Here is a 17,711-nt window from a genome sequence, read left to right on the forward strand (position 1 = left end):
TTGGGGGTCACCACAACATAAGGAACTATATTATTTATTTATTTATGACATTTATATGCCGTCCTTCTCACGCCGAAGGGGACTCAGAGCAGCTTACGAAATGTATATAATTATGATGCTGTTGCTTGTTGCTTATGTTTTTGAGGGTTTTTTTTTTTTTGCTGTAATACAGTGGTTCTCAACCTGTGGGTCCCCAGGTGTTTTGGCCTACAATTCCCAGAAACCCTAACAGCTGGTAAACTGGCTGGGATTTCTGGGAGTTGTAGGCCAAAAACATCTGGGGACCCACAGGTTGAGAACCACTGCTGTAATATGTTGTCTGGGCTTGGCCTCATGTTAGCCGCCCTGAGTCCCCGTTGGGGAGATATTGGCGGGGCATAAATAAAGATTATTATTATTATTATTATTATTGTTATTGTTATTATTAGCATAGTACAATATCAATATTAATTATTACTATATCGAAATATACCATTATTTTGTAATATTAGTAATATTATATGTAATATAAATATATTATTATTATTATTATTATTATTTTGTCGTGTCAGGAGCGACTTGAGAAACTGCAAGTCGCTTCTGGTGTGAGAGAATTGGCCGTATGGAAGGACGTTGCCCAGGGGACGCCTGGATGATAATAATAATAATAATTATTATTATTATTATTATTATTATTATTATTTGTCATGTCAGGAGCGACTTGAGAAACTGCAAGTCGCTTCTGGTGTGAGAGAATTGGCCGTCTGCAAGGACGTTGCCCTGGGAATGTTGCCCGGATGTTTTGTTTTTACCATCCTTGTGGGAGTTTTCTCTCATGTCCCCGCATGAGGAGCTGGAGCTGATAGAGGGAGCTCTTCCGCCTCTCCCCGGATTCGAACCTGCGACCTGTCGGTCTTCAGTCCTGCCGGCACGGGTTTAACCCACTGCGCCACCTGGGGCTCCATATATATAATTATAATATATTATTAGTAGTATTATATTGCATTACATTATAATATTGTAAGTATTATATGTATATACAATATATTATATTATATTATATATTAGCATAGCACAAGAGGCAAGGTGGGACTGTCCCCTGCCCCCCCTCTTCACTCCGACCCAGAGGGCAGTTGGTGCTGGGGAGGGGGGTCCCCAGCTGATGACATATGCAGGAGACAAGATGGAACTGTCCCCTGGCCCCCTCCCTCCTCACTATTAAGGGGCCACGGCATTAGGAAGGCTGGGAAACACTGCTTTAGATCCTCCAGCATGACACTGCTGGACCTTGACCATTTTTGGAGGATTCCAACAGAACTTAGACAATATTTTGGAGAATTAGAGGTGTCTGGGGAATCTAGGAATTGCTATGTCCTCCAGTACAAATCTATGGTCACCCATAGAAGGCCTAAAGCTTTCTGTAGAGATGTCCTTTCTCGGTCTCCAGCGTGACTCTGGTGGACGTTGACCATGGAATTGCACTAGAAGACTTAGAGATCCCAACAGAGAAGCTTAACCAAAAGTGTAAATAAGGAGGGTCAAATTAGTCCTTGGAGATGTATCTCCTCCCTTTCCTGCATTATGGATTATGTTGAGTGATTTCCAGTATCTGATTCTTCTGTTTCTTCCTGACTACACGTTTTTTGAGGTCTCCAACAGGACTTAGTCAATGCTTAAGTGGTCAAACGCCCGCCCTGTAAACCCCAAGCTCTGTGGGGCCTGAGCTGCTTGACCCTCTTAGCTTTGACCCTCTGACTCTTCTCCGCCAGCTGAAGGCCGTCCACGAGCAGCTGGCCGCCCTGTCGCAGGCCCCGGTGAACAAGCCCAAGAAGAAGAAGGAGAAGAAGGAGAAAGAGAAGAAGAAGAAGGACAAGGAGAAAGAGAAGGAGAAGGAGAAGCACAAAGTGAAGGCGGCGGAGGAGGAGAAGAAAGCCAAGGTGGCCCCACCGGCGAAGCAGGCCCAGCAGAAGAAAGCGCCAGCAAAGAAGGCCAACAGCACCACCACGGCAAACAGGTAAGACCATGGTTGAGTTGTGTCTTGCCACTTGGCAGAAGAGGGTTGGATTGAATGGCTCCAACTGTAGGGTTCAATGGAGGTGTCCTGAGTTGCCTTTCAAATACAACCTTTAGACAATGTTGAAAGTTAAAGAAAAATGCTTTACTTCAGCAAATGCAAAGGATAAGCAAATGCAATTGAAAAATGAAAAAGAAAGCAAGGAAGTCTTAATCTAGACACAAATTAAAGTCTCTTACAAAGTCCCAAAAGAAACACCAGTCTTCCATCAGACAATGGGCAGTGAACTAAGTCCTTAGCAGCAAACACAAAGCAGGTTCCATTGGAGTGAAAACATCAGTTTTCCCATCGTGGTCAACTGTGAATCGCACATATGGTAGTTTCTGCACCTGAGCAGACAGTTTGGAACCTTCTAGATAGATTTGAAAACTTTGGCAGTGAGCCCCGCCCACTCTTCCCTTGTGAGTATTGTTGCCAGCGAATGCTGACTGCTCCTGCTTCTGATTTACAGCCCTGAATTCCCCACGCAGGAGGTGCTAGGGTGTCTCCCAATTAGTTCAACGTTTTTAGCAGCTATTCTAGCTGAATGCCGTCTGTGCTCTGTCTCTTTTCGTCTCTCTAGAAATGTGGGCATTTTCAAACCCTCATAGTCTGATTCTTCTTCTCCCTCCAATTCCTGAGCACTTCGTTGCTCCCCTTCCTCTTCCAAAGATGAGGAATCCCTAACAGGAGGTCCTTCAGCAGAGGCTGGGTGGCCATCTGTCGTGAATGCTCGGACTACGTCTTCCTGCATAATAGAATGAAGCTGGGCTAGATAACCTTTGAGGTCCCTTCCATGTCTAAGATTTTGAAGTCTCCTTCTTTGGAAGCTGTTGTAGATATCGGTCAGGGATTGTGTCTTCTTTTCATACCTTGTGAAGTCTTACTTGGCCAGCGTGGTCCACGCCTTGGTTACATCCAAACTGGACAATTGCAATGTGCTCTATATGGGGCTGCCCTTGAAGATGGCCCGGAAGTTTGAACTGGTACAAAGGGCGGCAGCCAGGCTCCTTACTGGAGCAAATTATAGAGAGAATACAGCACACTTATTAAGACAACTTCATTCGCTGCTGATAAGTTGCCGAGCCAAATTCAAGGTGCAGGTCATGACCTATAAAGCCCTAAACAGTTCGGGCCCCAACTATCTCTGCAGTTGCATCTCCTTCTATGAACCGGCGCGAACTCTAAGATCTTCCGGGGAGGCCCTCCTCTCGGTCCCACTACCGTCTCAAGCGTGGTTAGTGGGGACGAGGGAGAGGGCCTTCTCAGTGGTGGCCCCCCGCCTCTGGAACGCCCTTCCAAGGGAAATAAGACAGGCCCCATCCCTCCCCTCCTTTCGTAAGAGCTTGAAGACCTGGTGGTTTCAACAAGCCTCAGTATTCTAGGATTCTATGGAGGTCTTCTAGCCATAAATGAGAAGACAGGATTGCTTAGAGAAGAGAATGATGCTGGGGAAAATGGAAGGAAATGGGAAGAGGGGCCGACCAAGATGGATGGATGTTATGCTTGATGTGATTGGCTTAACCTTGAAGGAGCTGCAGGTGATGATGAAGGACTGAACAAATAAACAACAACATGGAGGCCTTCAAATGGAGGCTGGATAGCCATCTGTCAGGAGGGCTCAGATTGTGTCTTTCCGGTGTACGGAACCACCTAACCTAGGCTCTGCAGGACATCACCAACTTTGGCCCACTGACTCTTAACAGGCTTCGGTCTACTAACTTCCAGTACTTGACTCACGCTTTTGTAATTAAAAATACCCAGTTAATTTTTAATATTTCTGACAGTTTGTGTTTTTTGTTTGTCATTCTCACACACAATAAAATATTTTACAAGGGGTGGGGGGTAGAATTGTGTCTTTCTGGCAGAATGGGGTTGGGGTTCCTTCCAGTTGTAGCATTCTGTGCTTCCGTGAATCTTCTAGGCAGCCAAAGAAGGGAGGGAAGCAGCCGCCTGCCACCTACGACTCCAACGAGGAAGAGGAAGGCCTGCCCATGACCTACGACGAGAAGCGCCAGCTCAGCCTGGACATCAACCGCTTGCCGGGAGAGAAGTTGGGCCGGGTGGTGCACATCATCCAGTCGCGGGAGCCCTCGCTCCGGGACTCCAACCCGGACGAGATTGAGATCGATTTCGAGACCTTGAAGCCCACCACGTTGCGAGAGCTGGAGAGATACGTCAAGTCCTGCTTGCAGAAGAAGCAGCGGAAACCCTTTTGTAAGTGGACCTCTGAGCTGCCGGGTTTGCTTGAATCTTTCTCACACTGAGGCCTCTCTCTGATGCCTCTCTCACACTGAGGGGAACTAACACTGAGGCCTTCTTATAATGAACACACTGAGGCCCTTCTCTACAGAGATCTCTCACAGACTGAAGACTACCTCATACTGAAGCCTATCATACTGAGGCGCCTCTCACTGAGGTCTGGTAACACTGAGGGCTCCCTCAGACTGAGGCCTTTATCCCACTGAGGCCCTTTCATACTGAGGCCCTTCTCCCACAGAGGCCTCTCACAGACAGGTCTGCTAACACTGAGGGCTCCCTCAGACTGAGGCCTTTATCCCACTGAGGCAAACGAACACTGAGGCCCTTTCATACTGAGGCCTACAAACACACTGAGGCCCTTTTCTCACAGAGGCCTCTCACAGACAGGTCTCCTAACATTGAGGTTGCCCATTGCTGTTCTTAACTTTCCCTTTGGAAAGGAGGAGACCCTAAAAGGAGGTCTCTAAAGCAGTGCCTTTCTCTTCCGTAGCTGCAAGCGGGAAGAAGCAGGCGGCGAAGTCCAAGGAGGAGATGGCTCAGGAAAAAAAGAAAGAACTGGAGAAGCGGTTGCAGGACGTCAGCGGGCAGCTAAACAACAACAAGAAGCCTGCGAAAAAGGGTGAGTCCGGGCACGCTTCTTCCCCTTCTACCCAAACATGGACCAGACAAGGCCGCGGTGTTGAATGTTTTTGGTGAGGCTTGATTTGGCACCACGGAGAGCTCTTTTCCTTTTTTGGGGGGATGTTGTTATTATTATTATTATTATTATTATTATTATGTGAGTAGATCAATAGGTACCGCTCCGGCGGGAAGGTAACGGCACTCCATGCAGTCATGCTGGCCACATGACCTTGGAGGTGTCTATGGACAACGCCGACTCTTCGGCTTAGAAATGGAGATGAGCACCACACCCCAGAGTCGGACACGACTGGACTTCATGCCAGGGGACAACCTTTACCTTTTTTACCTTTTATTAAACACTTATCTTGGGTACACAGCGTTGCCCGGCAATTTTTTTAATTGTCCAAAATGCATAAGGTTGTGGGTGAACGACAACTTCCATCATGTCAGGTTAACCCCCTGAAATTCCATCAGTATTTATTTATTTATTTGCCATATTTATATACCGCCCCTCTCAGCCCGAAGGCAACTCGAGGCGGTTTACAGTCGGAAGTCAATGCCCCCCAAACAACATAAAATATAGTTTAAAGCATATCTATATAAATAAAAATGTAATGTTTATAGGATTAACATAACTCAAAAACCACTGGACACATGGACACCAAATTTGGACACAAGACACCTAACAACCCAATGTATGTCCTTCACTCAAAAAAATTGATTTTGTCATTTGGGAGTTGTAGTTGCTGGGATTTATAGTTCACCTACAATCAAAGAACATTCTGAACCCTACCAACGATGGAATTGAACCAAATTTGGCACACAGTTCTCCCATGAACAACAGAAAATACTGGAAGGGTTTGGTGGGCAGTGTCCTTTGGTTTTGGAGTTGTAGTCCACCTACATCCAGAGCTCATTGTGGACTCAAACAATGATGGATCTGGACCAAACTCTAGACGAATACGCAATATGCCCAAATGTGAGCACTGGTGGAGTTTGGGGAAAATAGAATCTTGACATTTGGGAGTTGTAGTTGCTGGGATTTATAGTTCACCTACAATCACAGAGCTTTCTGAACCCCACCAATGATAAAATTGGGCCACAACAAGGACGAAAAGGGTTAAAAGTTTAAAAACCCTGGATGAGAAGGCAGTGTATTGTATCTGGACAGGGGAGAGGCAGTGGGTGGGATCATGCAAATTGCACCCCAATGGAGAGAGTAAGAAACAGAGGGAAGTCTGTGGCGGAGCCATAGGCTGTCTGTCCCTTCTGGCAGTGGCTGGCCCATGAGATCTCTTCCAAGTTCGATTCTTTGTACCATTTTAAATCTTGGCCATTGGGAGTCACCAAGCCTGGGATATTATAATAAATAGAAAATGGCATGTCGCTTTGTGTCTTTTCTAGAAAAATCCGGATCTGCGCCCTCCGGAGGACCCTCCCGCCTCAGCAGCAGCAGCTCCTCCGAATCAGGGAGCAGCAGTTCCAGTGAATCCAGTTCTGATAGTAGTGATTCGGAGTAAACACACACACACAACCCCTATGGACTCTTTGGACAACGCACCCAGAGCAGCAAACAAACCTCCCGCTGACAACTCGCCCCTGAAACTTTGCAACGTTCCTCCCGTCTCTTTTTATTTTCCTTTTGAAAAGAAAACGAAGACGACAGTCTGCACTCGTTCCATCTCAGCTGGTTTCCACATGATTTTTTCCACTCTTTCAAAACCCTCTTTTTTAAAAGCCCCAATGTTATATATATACATATACATAAAAGATGCTTTCCTAAATTAATTTCCTCCACAATTTTATTAGGTTTGTGTCCATGTGTTCGACTCGACACATTCTTCACTTCACTTCAAAGTCTCTTAATTTTTTTAAAATGAGAAAGCAGGACGTTTTCACTCGCAGAAGGAGGAGATACTGAATGTGAGAGAACTGGAGACACAACATTAGCGAGGTGTAATATTGGGGCAGAGGGTTGTTTGTTTGTTTGGGGGGTTTCGAGGTCATTCTTTTCCAGGAAAATACTCTTTTTAATGCCGCCCCCAAACTGTCTCGTCTCTAGACACAAAGCAGAGGATGGGGAGATTTTTTAAACAAACTGAAAAGAGATCAAAGACTCTTTGTAAAATGGTACTGTACCTGAACGATTTGTTAGCTTTTGAAGTAGTTGGATGTATTTGTTCTTAGCGCTAGCCGGCCGAACCTCCCTGATCTGCTCCTTACCCAAAAAAGGAGCCACGGAAAAGGACATTTTAAACAAACAGTGGACTTAGAGGGGATCGGGCGCTGTGTCAACATTGTGACGAAGATCATCAACAATATATATATCTAGCTATCTATATATATATATATGATGGCAGAAAAGGAAAGCTCGTGTAGTGTGGATTTTTAATTTTAACGTACTTTTTAGAGACCCCTTCTATCTTTTAAAACAAAACAAAAAATCGATCTGGAGATCTTCTGACAGAATTCTCAAACAGCTGGCAAAACCATCAACATGAACTTGGATGGATGGTTTATAGACTTGGATGAGCAATCAAAAGCTGGAAGTAAGCGTCCTTCAAATCTAGGAATGATACTCATTCTTGGTGGGATGTTTTGCCCACAAAGTCCCCTAAAAAAACTTGGATGGGTGGTATATAGACTTGGATGAGCAATCAGAAGCTGGAAGTATGTGTCCTTCAAGTCTAGGAATGATCCTCATTCTTGGGATGTTTTGCCCTCAAAGTCCCCTAAAGACGGAAACTTGGATGGATAGTATATAGACTTGGATTAGCAATTAGAAGATGAAACTATGCATCCTTCAAGTCTAGGAATGATCCTCATTCCCAGTGGGATGTTTTTCCCTCTAAGTCGCCTAAAAAAGGGAATGATGGGCCTTACTTGGGTCAGGATTTCTTCTTCCTCTTCCAGCGAAGGTTAGCAAATTTTTGGAGCATCGACGTTGCTGGTTTTCTTATCTCCACGGCATCGACTCTTTAGAAAAACAGAACAACATATGCATTTTCAACGTTTCTCCAGTTGAAACATGGAAAGGAAGCTACACTGAAATAAATAGGGTTTATGTCTAGAGTAGTGGATGGTTTGATGGACCATGATAGTTTCACTTATGGCCACCATAATATCCATTCTCAAAAATGTCATCAGGGCTTAAACCCAGAGAAAAGCAGACCTTTGAGGCTGTTGATTGATGTTGATTCAAGCATCTAACCATCGATCCAAGATTTCTACAGGACAGACACTAGATTTAGGCTCAGGATTATATATCCATAGCAGATAAGATCTGCATTCGATCAACCTTGATGGTTCTTCAAGAGAGCAGTCGTTAGATTTAAGACCCAGATTTTGTACCGAACGACAGTCTCATGGAAGAGCAAACCTGTTCAACTTTGGGTAAATGTTGATTTGCAAGCATCGATTCTTCGTTGGATTTAGGCCCAAGGTTTTCTACCGAATTATGGAGGAGCAGACCCACTTTTGAATATTAATGCAACCATCCAACTGTGGCTTCTTCTGTCATTGGATTCAGGCCCGCGATTTTATACCAATCTCTAGATTTGTAGTCTTTTTTAGCATTGCATTCCGGACTTGTGTTTCAAGACCACCAGCAAGGTTCCAAAAAACGAAGAGTAATCCTGGAGGCCAAATACGAGCCGAGCCACTGATCTATCTATCTTTCTCTATATATATATCTATATTTTTTTTTGTTCTCTTCTTTTATCTCCTTTGTAACAGTGCGGAAGCTCTTAGGACAGAAGGCGAAATGGTGTGTCTTTCGAGTGCAGGTTTCCAAAAGAATCAAAACCTTTTACCTCATATGAAAAAAAATATTTTCAAAAAAACACGGAAGGGAAATAGAGGAAATACATTTTTTTGGGTAAGGTTCATTGGGGTGTTTTTTTAGAAGCTCTTTTTTTGCGTTCCTCGCCTGGAGACCTGCGCTTTGGCAAAATGACACACGCCGGAATTCGACGATCCCTCGTTTTTTTCCCATGTATATAGAAATAACTTTATTTATTAACATCATTGGTCACTTAAAAATCGTATCCTGCATTTTGTGTTGGTTCAAAGAGCGACGGCAGAGCGAGAGAGAGAAGGAAAGAAAGAAAGGAATGCAGGTTTCTTGCTGGTTTTAGAACCGAGCTCTGAAAACGAATCGGGAGCCCTTTTTTATTATTATTTAAATGTCTTCGACTTTTTAACCAACAGGTGCTACCGATATTTGCTAGTTTCCTGTGCCGGTGCTTACTCCTTGTATGTGTATTCAGTTTCTTTGTTTTGTTTCTTTTTTTTCGGGACGGGAGGGATGTTTTTTTGCGGGGAAGGGGGTTGTGGTTTTGTTTGCTTTCCTTTTTGTACAGATTTTGGACTTTACAGGTATTGGTAACTTCCAGATAAAGCATGTTTTATTTGTATATTCCTAGTCTCCTTCCACGTTGGTCTTTTTCTCTGTATCTTGTTTTAAAAAAAAGTAGAACAGTTTGGAAAAAAAATAAAGGAACAAAGACCTGGTTGTTTTCCTTTTTTTTTTTTTTAATTTTCCGAGAGGAAATGCTGCTTCTCTAATGAACATATTGCGGGCAGAAGTGGATGGAGAATGGGGGTGTGCACGATTTCGTTTTTGAATAGCGGATTCGAATGGTTTGTCGGATTCGGTTGCCAAATCCATGAAAATGAGCTTTGTACGGGGGAGTCGAAGCCTTAGCCGGTACAGATTTCAGCAGTACAGATGTTGCCCAGGGGGAACCCAGATGTTTTACTGTCCTGTGGGAGGCTTCTATAATAATAATCTATCTAAATAAAAATGTAATGTTCGTTTGTGATACCATCAGAACTCAAAAACTACTGGGGGAATTTGCACCAAATTTGGACACAATACACTTAACAACCCAATGTATGTTCTCCACTAACCCCCCCCCCCCCAAAAAAAACACTTCCCCCTCCCTCCCCCACCCCTCTTAGAAAGATGTTCAACTGTAAGCCTCAGGGAGGGAGGGGGAGGGAAGGAGTGCATGTGCATGGCCAGCAGGCTCCCATGGAGGCCCTCCCTTCAGGAGCTGGAGGAAAAGCCCTCATCCCCGCAGGCCTGCTACCCTGTCACTATCCTTTACATCAGGGGTCCTCAAACTATGGGGTGTGGAGAAGGGTGAGTCCCCCCCTCCCCCCCCCCCCACGACGTGCTTCCCCAGGCAGCAGCACTCCAGCAGGTGCAGAGGAGTCTGGTCTCCCTCCTCCTCTTCCAAGGAGTAACCTTGCAACTGAAGGAAAGGAGGGATGGAGGGCACATTAGGAGCTGAGGGGAAAGAACAAACAAAAAGAGGTAAACCACACTTTAGATTTACTTTGTGCCTTCACTCTGCAGCAGTGCCCTTCTTTTTTGGATTCTCCATGCTCCAACATATCGGAGGAAGCAGCAGCAAAAGAGGCAGAGAGAGAGGCGGGGGGAGGAGCAGCAGGAAGGGAGATGGGCTCTCCCCTCTGTCTCTCTCCCTGCAGCATCCACCGGATTCCTGGCTATGGCTCTGCAGGCTTCCAGCCCCATGCTAACTTTTAGTTTTTGTCACATGGCTCGGGGGGGGGGGGGGAGCTAAGGATTACCCCGCCCACCACTCTCTAGGGCCAGCAAGAGTGACCAAAAGCTTTATTTACTGCAGAGGAGGCACCTGTTTGGAGGAGAAAAGGTGAGAGGCAGGAGCTTGAGATTGGGGGCTGAGGCCTGCAAGAGGAGAAGTTTTGTGGGCAAAGATTCTTGGAATTGCTGGGTGCCTCTGAGCATGTGCAGAGTGATTCCTTGAGCTTTCCAAAGGTGATGGATTGCAACTCCCTTCTATATATATAATACTTTATATATTACTAGCTGTACCCTGCCACGCGTTGCTGTGGCCTATAGTAAATCTTTTCAAAGTAGAGGTAGATATCTGGAGTATTATGAAATAGAGGTACCTACCTATTCCTTCCCCCTTTTTCTCCCCCTTTCTCTCCTTTCTTCCTTCTCTACCTCTTGCTTTCTTTCCTTTTTTTGCTCCTTGGTTTCATCCTCTCTTTCCTTCATTCCCTCCCCCTTTCTTCCTTTGCCTCCTTTCTTCCCTCCCTGTTTCCTTCCTTCTTTCACTTTTTATTTCCTTTTCTCCTTCTTTACCTCTTTCCTGCCTTTCCTTCCTTTTATTTTTCTTTCCTTTCTACTTTCTCTTCTTCCTTCCTTCGGTACCTCTTTCTTTCCTGCCTTCCCTCCTTCCTTTCTTCCCATTGCTTACCAAACCCTTCTCGTGCTTTCTGTTGGGTCATGGGAGTCCTGTGTGCCACGTTTGGTTTAATTCCGTCATTGGTGGAGTTCAGAATGCTTTGATTATGGGTAAACTTTTATATCCAGCAGCTTCAACGGAGGGGGGGTGGGAGGAGGATGAGAAGGAGTGCAGGGGTGGGGCGTTGGTGGGTGTGGGTGTGGGTGTTGGTGGGTGTGGGCAGGGCTTTGGCGGAGGGGGGTAGGAGGAGGAGGAGTGCAGGGGTGGGACGTAGGTGGGTGTGGGCGGGGCTTCGGTGGAGGGTGGTGGGAGGAGGAGGAGGAGTGCAGGGACGGGGTGTCGGTGTGGGCGGGGCTTCGGCAGGGGGTGGGAGGAGTGTAGGGGCGTGGAGTCTGGGTGTGGGTGGGGCTTCGGCGGAGGGGGGTGGGAGGAGGAGTGTAGGGGCGGGGCGTCGGTGGGTGTGGGCGGGGCTTTGGCAGAGGGGGGAGGGAGGTGCGGAGGGTGCGTTGGCCATTTGGCCATGGGCGCATGCCGGGGACTTTGCGCCATTGCGCATGCTCAGTTGTTTTGTCCTTTTGTGAGTGTGTTGTGTTGTTTTTTATTTTGATTCGATTTGTTTGTACCTTGTGGGTTGAGGTATGTGCATGGGAATTTTGGTTAATTTTCGTTGGGGGGGGGGTTGAGTTTTGCTGTCCGGTTGGACGCCCCTTACAGATTTATATATATAGACTATTATATATATTGCTGTATAATACATATATATTACATATTTTATTGTTATATATATTACTATCTATATATATAAATCTGTTAGGTTGGTTCAACCGGACAGCAAAAATCACAAACCCCCCAACGAAACATAACCAAAATTCCCATGCCCATAAAACAACCCACAAGGTCCAAACATATCTACTCAAAATGAAAAACAACACAACAACACACTCACAAAACGGCAAAACAACAAAACTCAAAAAACCCCAACGAAACTTAACCAAAATTCCCATGCCCATAACACAACCCACAAGGTCCAAACATATCTACTCAAAATGAAAAACAACACAACACACTCACAAAACGGCAAAACAACAAAACTCAAAAAACCCCAACAAACTTAACCAAAATTCCCATGCCCATAACACAACCCACAAGGTCCAAACATATCTACTCAAAATGAAAAACAACACAACAACACTCACAAAACTCACATGTGCCTTTCATCTCAAGAAGCATCCCGAGCTCTGAGGATTATTACCTGGGAAGGAGTCCCACTGGAGCATTGCAGCGCACCCAAATACCTGGGAGTCACTCTGGACTGTGCTCTGACCTACAAAAAGCACTGCCTGAACATCAAGCAAAAAGTGGGTGCTAGAAACAATATCATATGAAAGCTGACTGGCACAACCTGGGGATCACAACCAGATACAGTGAAAACATCTGCCCTTGCTCTGTGCTACTCTGCTGCTGAGTGCGCATGCCCAGTGTGGAACACATCTCACCATGCTGAAACAGTGGATGTGGCTCTTAATGAGACATGCCGCATTATCACGGGGTGTGTGCACCCTACACCACTTGAGAAATTACATTGCTTAGCCGGTATTGCACCACCTGACATCCGCTGGGAAGTGGCAACCAATAGTGAAAGGACCAAGGCGGAGACATCTCCAGCTCATCCTCTGTTTGGGTATCAGCCAGCACGTCAACGACTTAAATCTAGAAATAGTTTTCTAAGATCTACAGAGACACTCGCTGGAACACCTCAGCAAGCGAGAGTCCAAAAGTGGCAGGCTCAAACCCAGAACCTCAACCAATGGCTGATACCAGATGAGAGACTCCCCCCTGGGCATACAGAGGACTGGGCGACTTGGAAGGCGCTGAACAGATTGCGCTCTGGCACCACGAGATGCAGAGCCAACCTTCAGAAATGGGACCACAAAGTGGAGTCCACGACATGCGAGTGTGGAGAGGAGCAAACCACTGACCACCTGCTGCAATGTAACCTCATGCGCAATGGAGGACCTTCTTGCAGCAACACCAGAGGCACTCCAAGTGGCCAGATACTGGTCAAAGGGCATTTAATCAACTACCAAACTCACAAATTTTGTATTTTGTCTGTTTGTTTGCTTTGTTCTGTTAGAAATGTAATACAAATGACTGGTTGCTGATGACTCGATAAATAAATAAATCGGAGAACCAAAAAATTTGGTCGAAATCCTGAATTTTGTAACTACAAATATTTATATTTCACTGTATTTCATACCCGACTCCCCCTGAAGCTCAAAGCAAGAGGCAACTACATCAGATGTATTTGTTTTATTATCGACTCCATATCTCACCTACTTCCGAGGGGGGTGTTGTTGTCGAATGAATACATCTAGACACCATGGCTCATTGCGATGGGATCCCGAGAGTTGTAGTTTGATGCAATCTCTATCCTGCTCTGCCTGAGAGTAGTTGTAGTTTGATGCAATCTCTATCCTGCTCTGCCTGAGAGTACTGGTGCCTCCCCAAACTACAACTCCCAGGATGTTACGGCACTGAGCCATGGCAGTTCAAGTAGTATCTAAAGCCGCATTCGATCTACATCGTCGAAAGAAAAGAAAGTCACATCACGGTGCAAAACTTGGACTGCCCCGTGTCCCGGGTGACATCCGCCTTGTTCCGATCCCGCACCAGGATGGCTTGGTTGCCGTATTGCGAGTACCACATGCTTTGGCTCCGGTTCAAGTACGTCCCCGGCGGGAGGCTCTCCAGTTTCTGCTGCTGTTGCTGCCAAATGAGGAGGGAAGTGTCCCGGTACCGGAGGCGGGCGTAACTCTCCGAAAGCGCCTTTTCAGCTAGAGGCGGCCGACCACTCATCTTTATCGGCTCCGTTGTTCCGAAGTTGGGAGGATGTTGTTGCGGTGTCCCGTTGTGCCGCACTGAAGCCCAGGAGATGACCAAACGGTGCCCTCTAGTGCGTTGGAAAGAGAAGAACCTCATTCATGGTCTCACGATGCAACGCAGTCAGGGTTGCAGAAGGTTTGAGGACTTGAGACATCTTCTCCAAGAAGATATCAGCATGGAGGTGCCTTCTAGTATTCCGTTTTCTAAGTACATACCGCCTTTTGGTGTCTGCTTTGATCTGTCTTTCCTGCAAGCTCATCTAAAATGGAATTCTGGATCCAAATACTTGAAGGTTGGGCGAAAGAGGCCTCTTATGACTACAAAGCCCATCCCAAGGTGATGCTGTTGCTTCGTCCTGGATCCAGAGCGAATCTTGGCAGGAGAATCGAGGTCACCATTGGCTTTGAAGGAGAAGCTGTGAAAAGAATTGGAAATAACCGGGATCAAAAGCGAGAACCGTGCATTGCTTTGGACCTTGCTAGACTACAACTTCCAAATTTTCCTTAGCATGACTCACGCTATCCATTGGCAGAAGAGGAAGAAGCTGCGAAAAGAATTGGAAATAACCGGGATCAGAAGTGAGAACCGTGCATTGCTTTGGACCTTGCTAGACTACAACTCCCAAACCTTTCTTAGCATGAGTCACACTATCCATTGGCAGAAGAGGAAGGAGCTGCGAAAAGAGTTGGAAGTAACCCAGATCAGAAGTGGGAACCATGCATCGCTTTGAACCTAGACTACAACTCCCAAACCTTCCTTAGCACGAGCCACGCTATCCATTGGCAGAAGAGGAGGAATTGGAAATGGCCTGGACCAGAAGTGAGAACTGTGCATTCCTTCGGACCTTGCTAAACTACAACTCCCATACCTTCCGTAGCATGAGTCACACTATCCATTGGCAGAAGAGGAAGAAGCTGCGAAAAGATTTGGAAATGACCCGGATCAGAACTGAGAACTGTTGCTTTGGACCTTACTAAACTACAACTCCCAAACCTTCCTTAGCATGAGTCATGCCATTGGCAGAAGAAGAAGAAGCTGCAAAAAGAATTGGAAATAGCCTGGATCAGAAGTGAGAACCATGCATTGCTTTGGACCTTGCTAGACTACAACTCCCAAACCTTCCGTAGCACGAGTCACGCTATCCATTGGCAGAAGAGGAAGAAGCTGCGAAAAGAATTGGAAGTAACCCTGATCAGAAGTGAGAACCTTTGGACCTTGCTAAACTACAAGTCCCATTGCTTTGGACCTTGCTAGACTACAACTCCCAAGCCTTCCTTAGAAGGAGTCATTGGCAGAAGAGGAAGAAGCTGCGAAAAGAATTGGAAATAGCCTGGATCAGAACTGAGAACTGTTGCTTTGGACCTTACTAAATTACAACTCCCAAACCTTCCTTAGCATGAGTCATGCCATTGGCCGAAGAGGAAGAAGCTGCAAAAAGAATTGGAAATAGCCTGGATCAGAAGTGAGAACCATGCATTGCTTTGGACCTTGCTAGACTACAACTCCCAAACCTTCCGTAGCACGAGTCATGCTATCTATTGGCAGAAGAGGACGAATTGGAAATAGCCTGGATCAGAAGTGAGAACTGTGCATTGCTTTGGACCTTGCTAGACTACAACTCCCAAACCTTCCTTAGCAGGAGTCATGCTATCCCTTGACTGAAGCGAAAAGAGTTGGAAGTAACCCGGTTCAGAAGGGAGTTGTAGTCTAGCAATGGATAGCATGGGAACCTTTGGACCTTACTAAACTATAACTCCCAAACCTTCCTTAGCAGGAGTCATTGGCAGAAGAGGAAGAAGCTGCGAAAAGAATTGGAAATAACCGGGATCAGAAATGAGAACCGTGCATTACTTTGGACCTTGCTTGACTACAACTCCCAAACCTTCCTTAGCATGACTCACACTATCCATTGCAAGAAATACTTCGTTGTTTTTTTAATGGCTTTTCTTGACCTGGAAAGCGAGCCATTCTTGATCATAGGCTTGCATGTGCTCGGGATGCACCTCTTTGGGGATGTTTTCGAATTCTGCCTCTGCAAAAGGCCATTCTTTCCTAAGCTAGCCCTTTGGTACTCCTCTCCATCTCTCTAGTGAGGTCCAGGCTCTCCCCTTGATGGGCAAGGGATGCTCTGCACATGCTCAGAGGCCCTCAAGAGGGTGGCGAATGAGGCTAGAAGATGGTGGGAATGCGGTGACCTCATTGTTTTCATTCTCCAGGAATTGCACCCCGAGATCCCTCTCCTCCTCCTCTTCCTCCTCCATTATCCCCCATTTACTTACTGGGACAGGACATCCTGGGGTTGGGGGGTCTCGTGGAGTCGGTCCCGGCCTGTTTCCACACTGCAGATCCCAACGAAGGAGAGAAGAAGGAGGAGAAAGAGGAGGAGAGTTGGTTGCGTCATTGGCAGGCGGAGCTGTCCAGCTCCCATTGCCTCCCTCCCTCCAAAGGCCTGCCTTGGTCTTGCAGGGAGTGGAAGGCCCCAAAGGAGTCTCCCAACATGTAACATGGGATGAGGCCACGAAAAGGGGTCACGGAAGGGGTCTACGCCATGCGAAAAGGGGTTGTAGGATAGGGGCCTCCACTAAAGGCATCTCCAATGTGGGAAAGGGCCTCCCAATATGCAAAAAGGGTCCTTTTTAATATGCAAAAGAGTCTTTGGATATGCAAAGGGGCCCCCCAACATGGAAAGGGGGTCTCCGCCCATGGAAGGAAGGGGGTCTCCACCTTTAAAAGGGGGCTAACGTGGAATGGGGTCTCCCAAAATAGAAAATTCTCCCAAAATAGAAAAAAAAGACCCTCAAAGTCTCAAGGATTCTATAAATGGGAAGGGGACCCCAAAGGTCATCTAGACCAATCCCCAAAAATCTCATGAATGGGAAGGAGACCCCGTAGATAATCCAGGCTGACCCTGATCAATTATCCTATGAATTCTGCCTTTGAAGGTCATCTAAACTGGCCCCAAAAGTCTCAAGGATTCTGTGAATGGGAAGGGGACTTCCAAAGGTCATCTAAACAGACCCCAAACGTGTCAAGGATTCTACGAATAGGAATGGGACCTCCAAAGGTCATCTAAACCAACCCCAAAAGTCTCAAGGATTCTACAAATGGGAAGGGGACCCTCAAAGATAATCTAGACCAATCCCCAAAAATCTCATGAATGGGAAGGAGACCCCATAGATCATCTAGACTGACCCTCTAAGTCTCAAGGAGTCTATGAATGGGAAGGGGACCTCCAAAGGTCATCTAGACTGACCCTCAAGGTCTCAAGGATTCTGTGAATGGGAAGGGGATCTCCAAAGGTCATCTAAACTGACCCCAAACATCTCAAGGATTCTATGAATGAGAAGGGTACCTCTGAAGGTCATCTAGACTCACTCCCAAAAGTCTCAAAATTTTACAAATGGGAAGGGGACTTCCAAAGGTCATCTAAACAGACCCCAAAAGTCTCAAGGATTCTACGAATGGAAAGGGGACCCTCAAAGATTATCTAGACCAATCCTCAAAAATCTCATAAATGGGGGAGACCCCATAGATCATCTAGGCTGACCCTCAAAATCTCAAGGATCCTATGAATGGGAAGGGGACTTCCAAAGGTCATCTAAACAAACCCCAAAAGTCTAAAGGATTCTATGAATAGGAAGGGGATTTCCAAAGGTCATCTAAACCAACCC

General features: G+C 46.2%; 2 protein-coding genes across 4 annotated transcripts in view; one reads left to right on the plus strand and one right to left on the minus strand.

Moving 5' to 3' along the window:
* BRD3 (bromodomain containing 3) overlaps positions 1 to 9,426 on the plus strand; it is a 42,110-nt gene extending 32,684 nt beyond the window's left edge. For all 3 annotated transcript variants that reach the window (XM_067471820.1, XM_067471821.1, XM_067471822.1), the window contains 4 exons: positions 1,749 to 1,993; positions 3,957 to 4,249; positions 4,785 to 4,913; positions 6,320 to 9,426. In XM_067471820.1, the coding sequence (XP_067327921.1) occupies positions 1,749 to 1,993; positions 3,957 to 4,249; positions 4,785 to 4,913; positions 6,320 to 6,435 (783 nt within the window). In that variant the 3' untranslated portion in view covers positions 6,436 to 9,426. The remainder of the gene's footprint in view (positions 1 to 1,748; positions 1,994 to 3,956; positions 4,250 to 4,784; positions 4,914 to 6,319) is intronic.
* A 4,026-nt stretch (positions 9,427 to 13,452) lies between these two features.
* BRD3OS (BRD3 opposite strand) lies at positions 13,453 to 16,432 on the minus strand. Its single transcript, XM_060757466.2, has 2 exons — positions 16,320 to 16,432; positions 13,453 to 14,455 (listed from the first exon to the last, which is right to left on the minus strand). The coding sequence occupies exon 2, from the start codon at positions 14,134 to 14,136 to the stop codon at positions 13,759 to 13,761; it is 378 nt and encodes a 125-aa protein (XP_060613449.2). The 5' UTR covers positions 14,137 to 14,455; positions 16,320 to 16,432; the 3' UTR covers positions 13,453 to 13,758.
* Between the last annotated feature and the right edge of the window lie 1,279 nt (positions 16,433 to 17,711).

The sequence above is a fragment of the Anolis sagrei genome, chromosome 11 (assembly GCF_037176765.1).
Source record: "Anolis sagrei isolate rAnoSag1 chromosome 11, rAnoSag1.mat, whole genome shotgun sequence".
NCBI classification, from domain to species: domain Eukaryota; kingdom Metazoa; phylum Chordata; class Lepidosauria; order Squamata; family Dactyloidae; genus Anolis; species Anolis sagrei.

What these genes read in the sequence shown, in the direction of transcription:
- BRD3OS (XM_060757466.2), bottom strand. Translation starts at nt 14,136, where the DNA reads ATGAGGTTCTTCTCTTTCCAACGCACTAGAGGGCACCGTTTGGTCATC.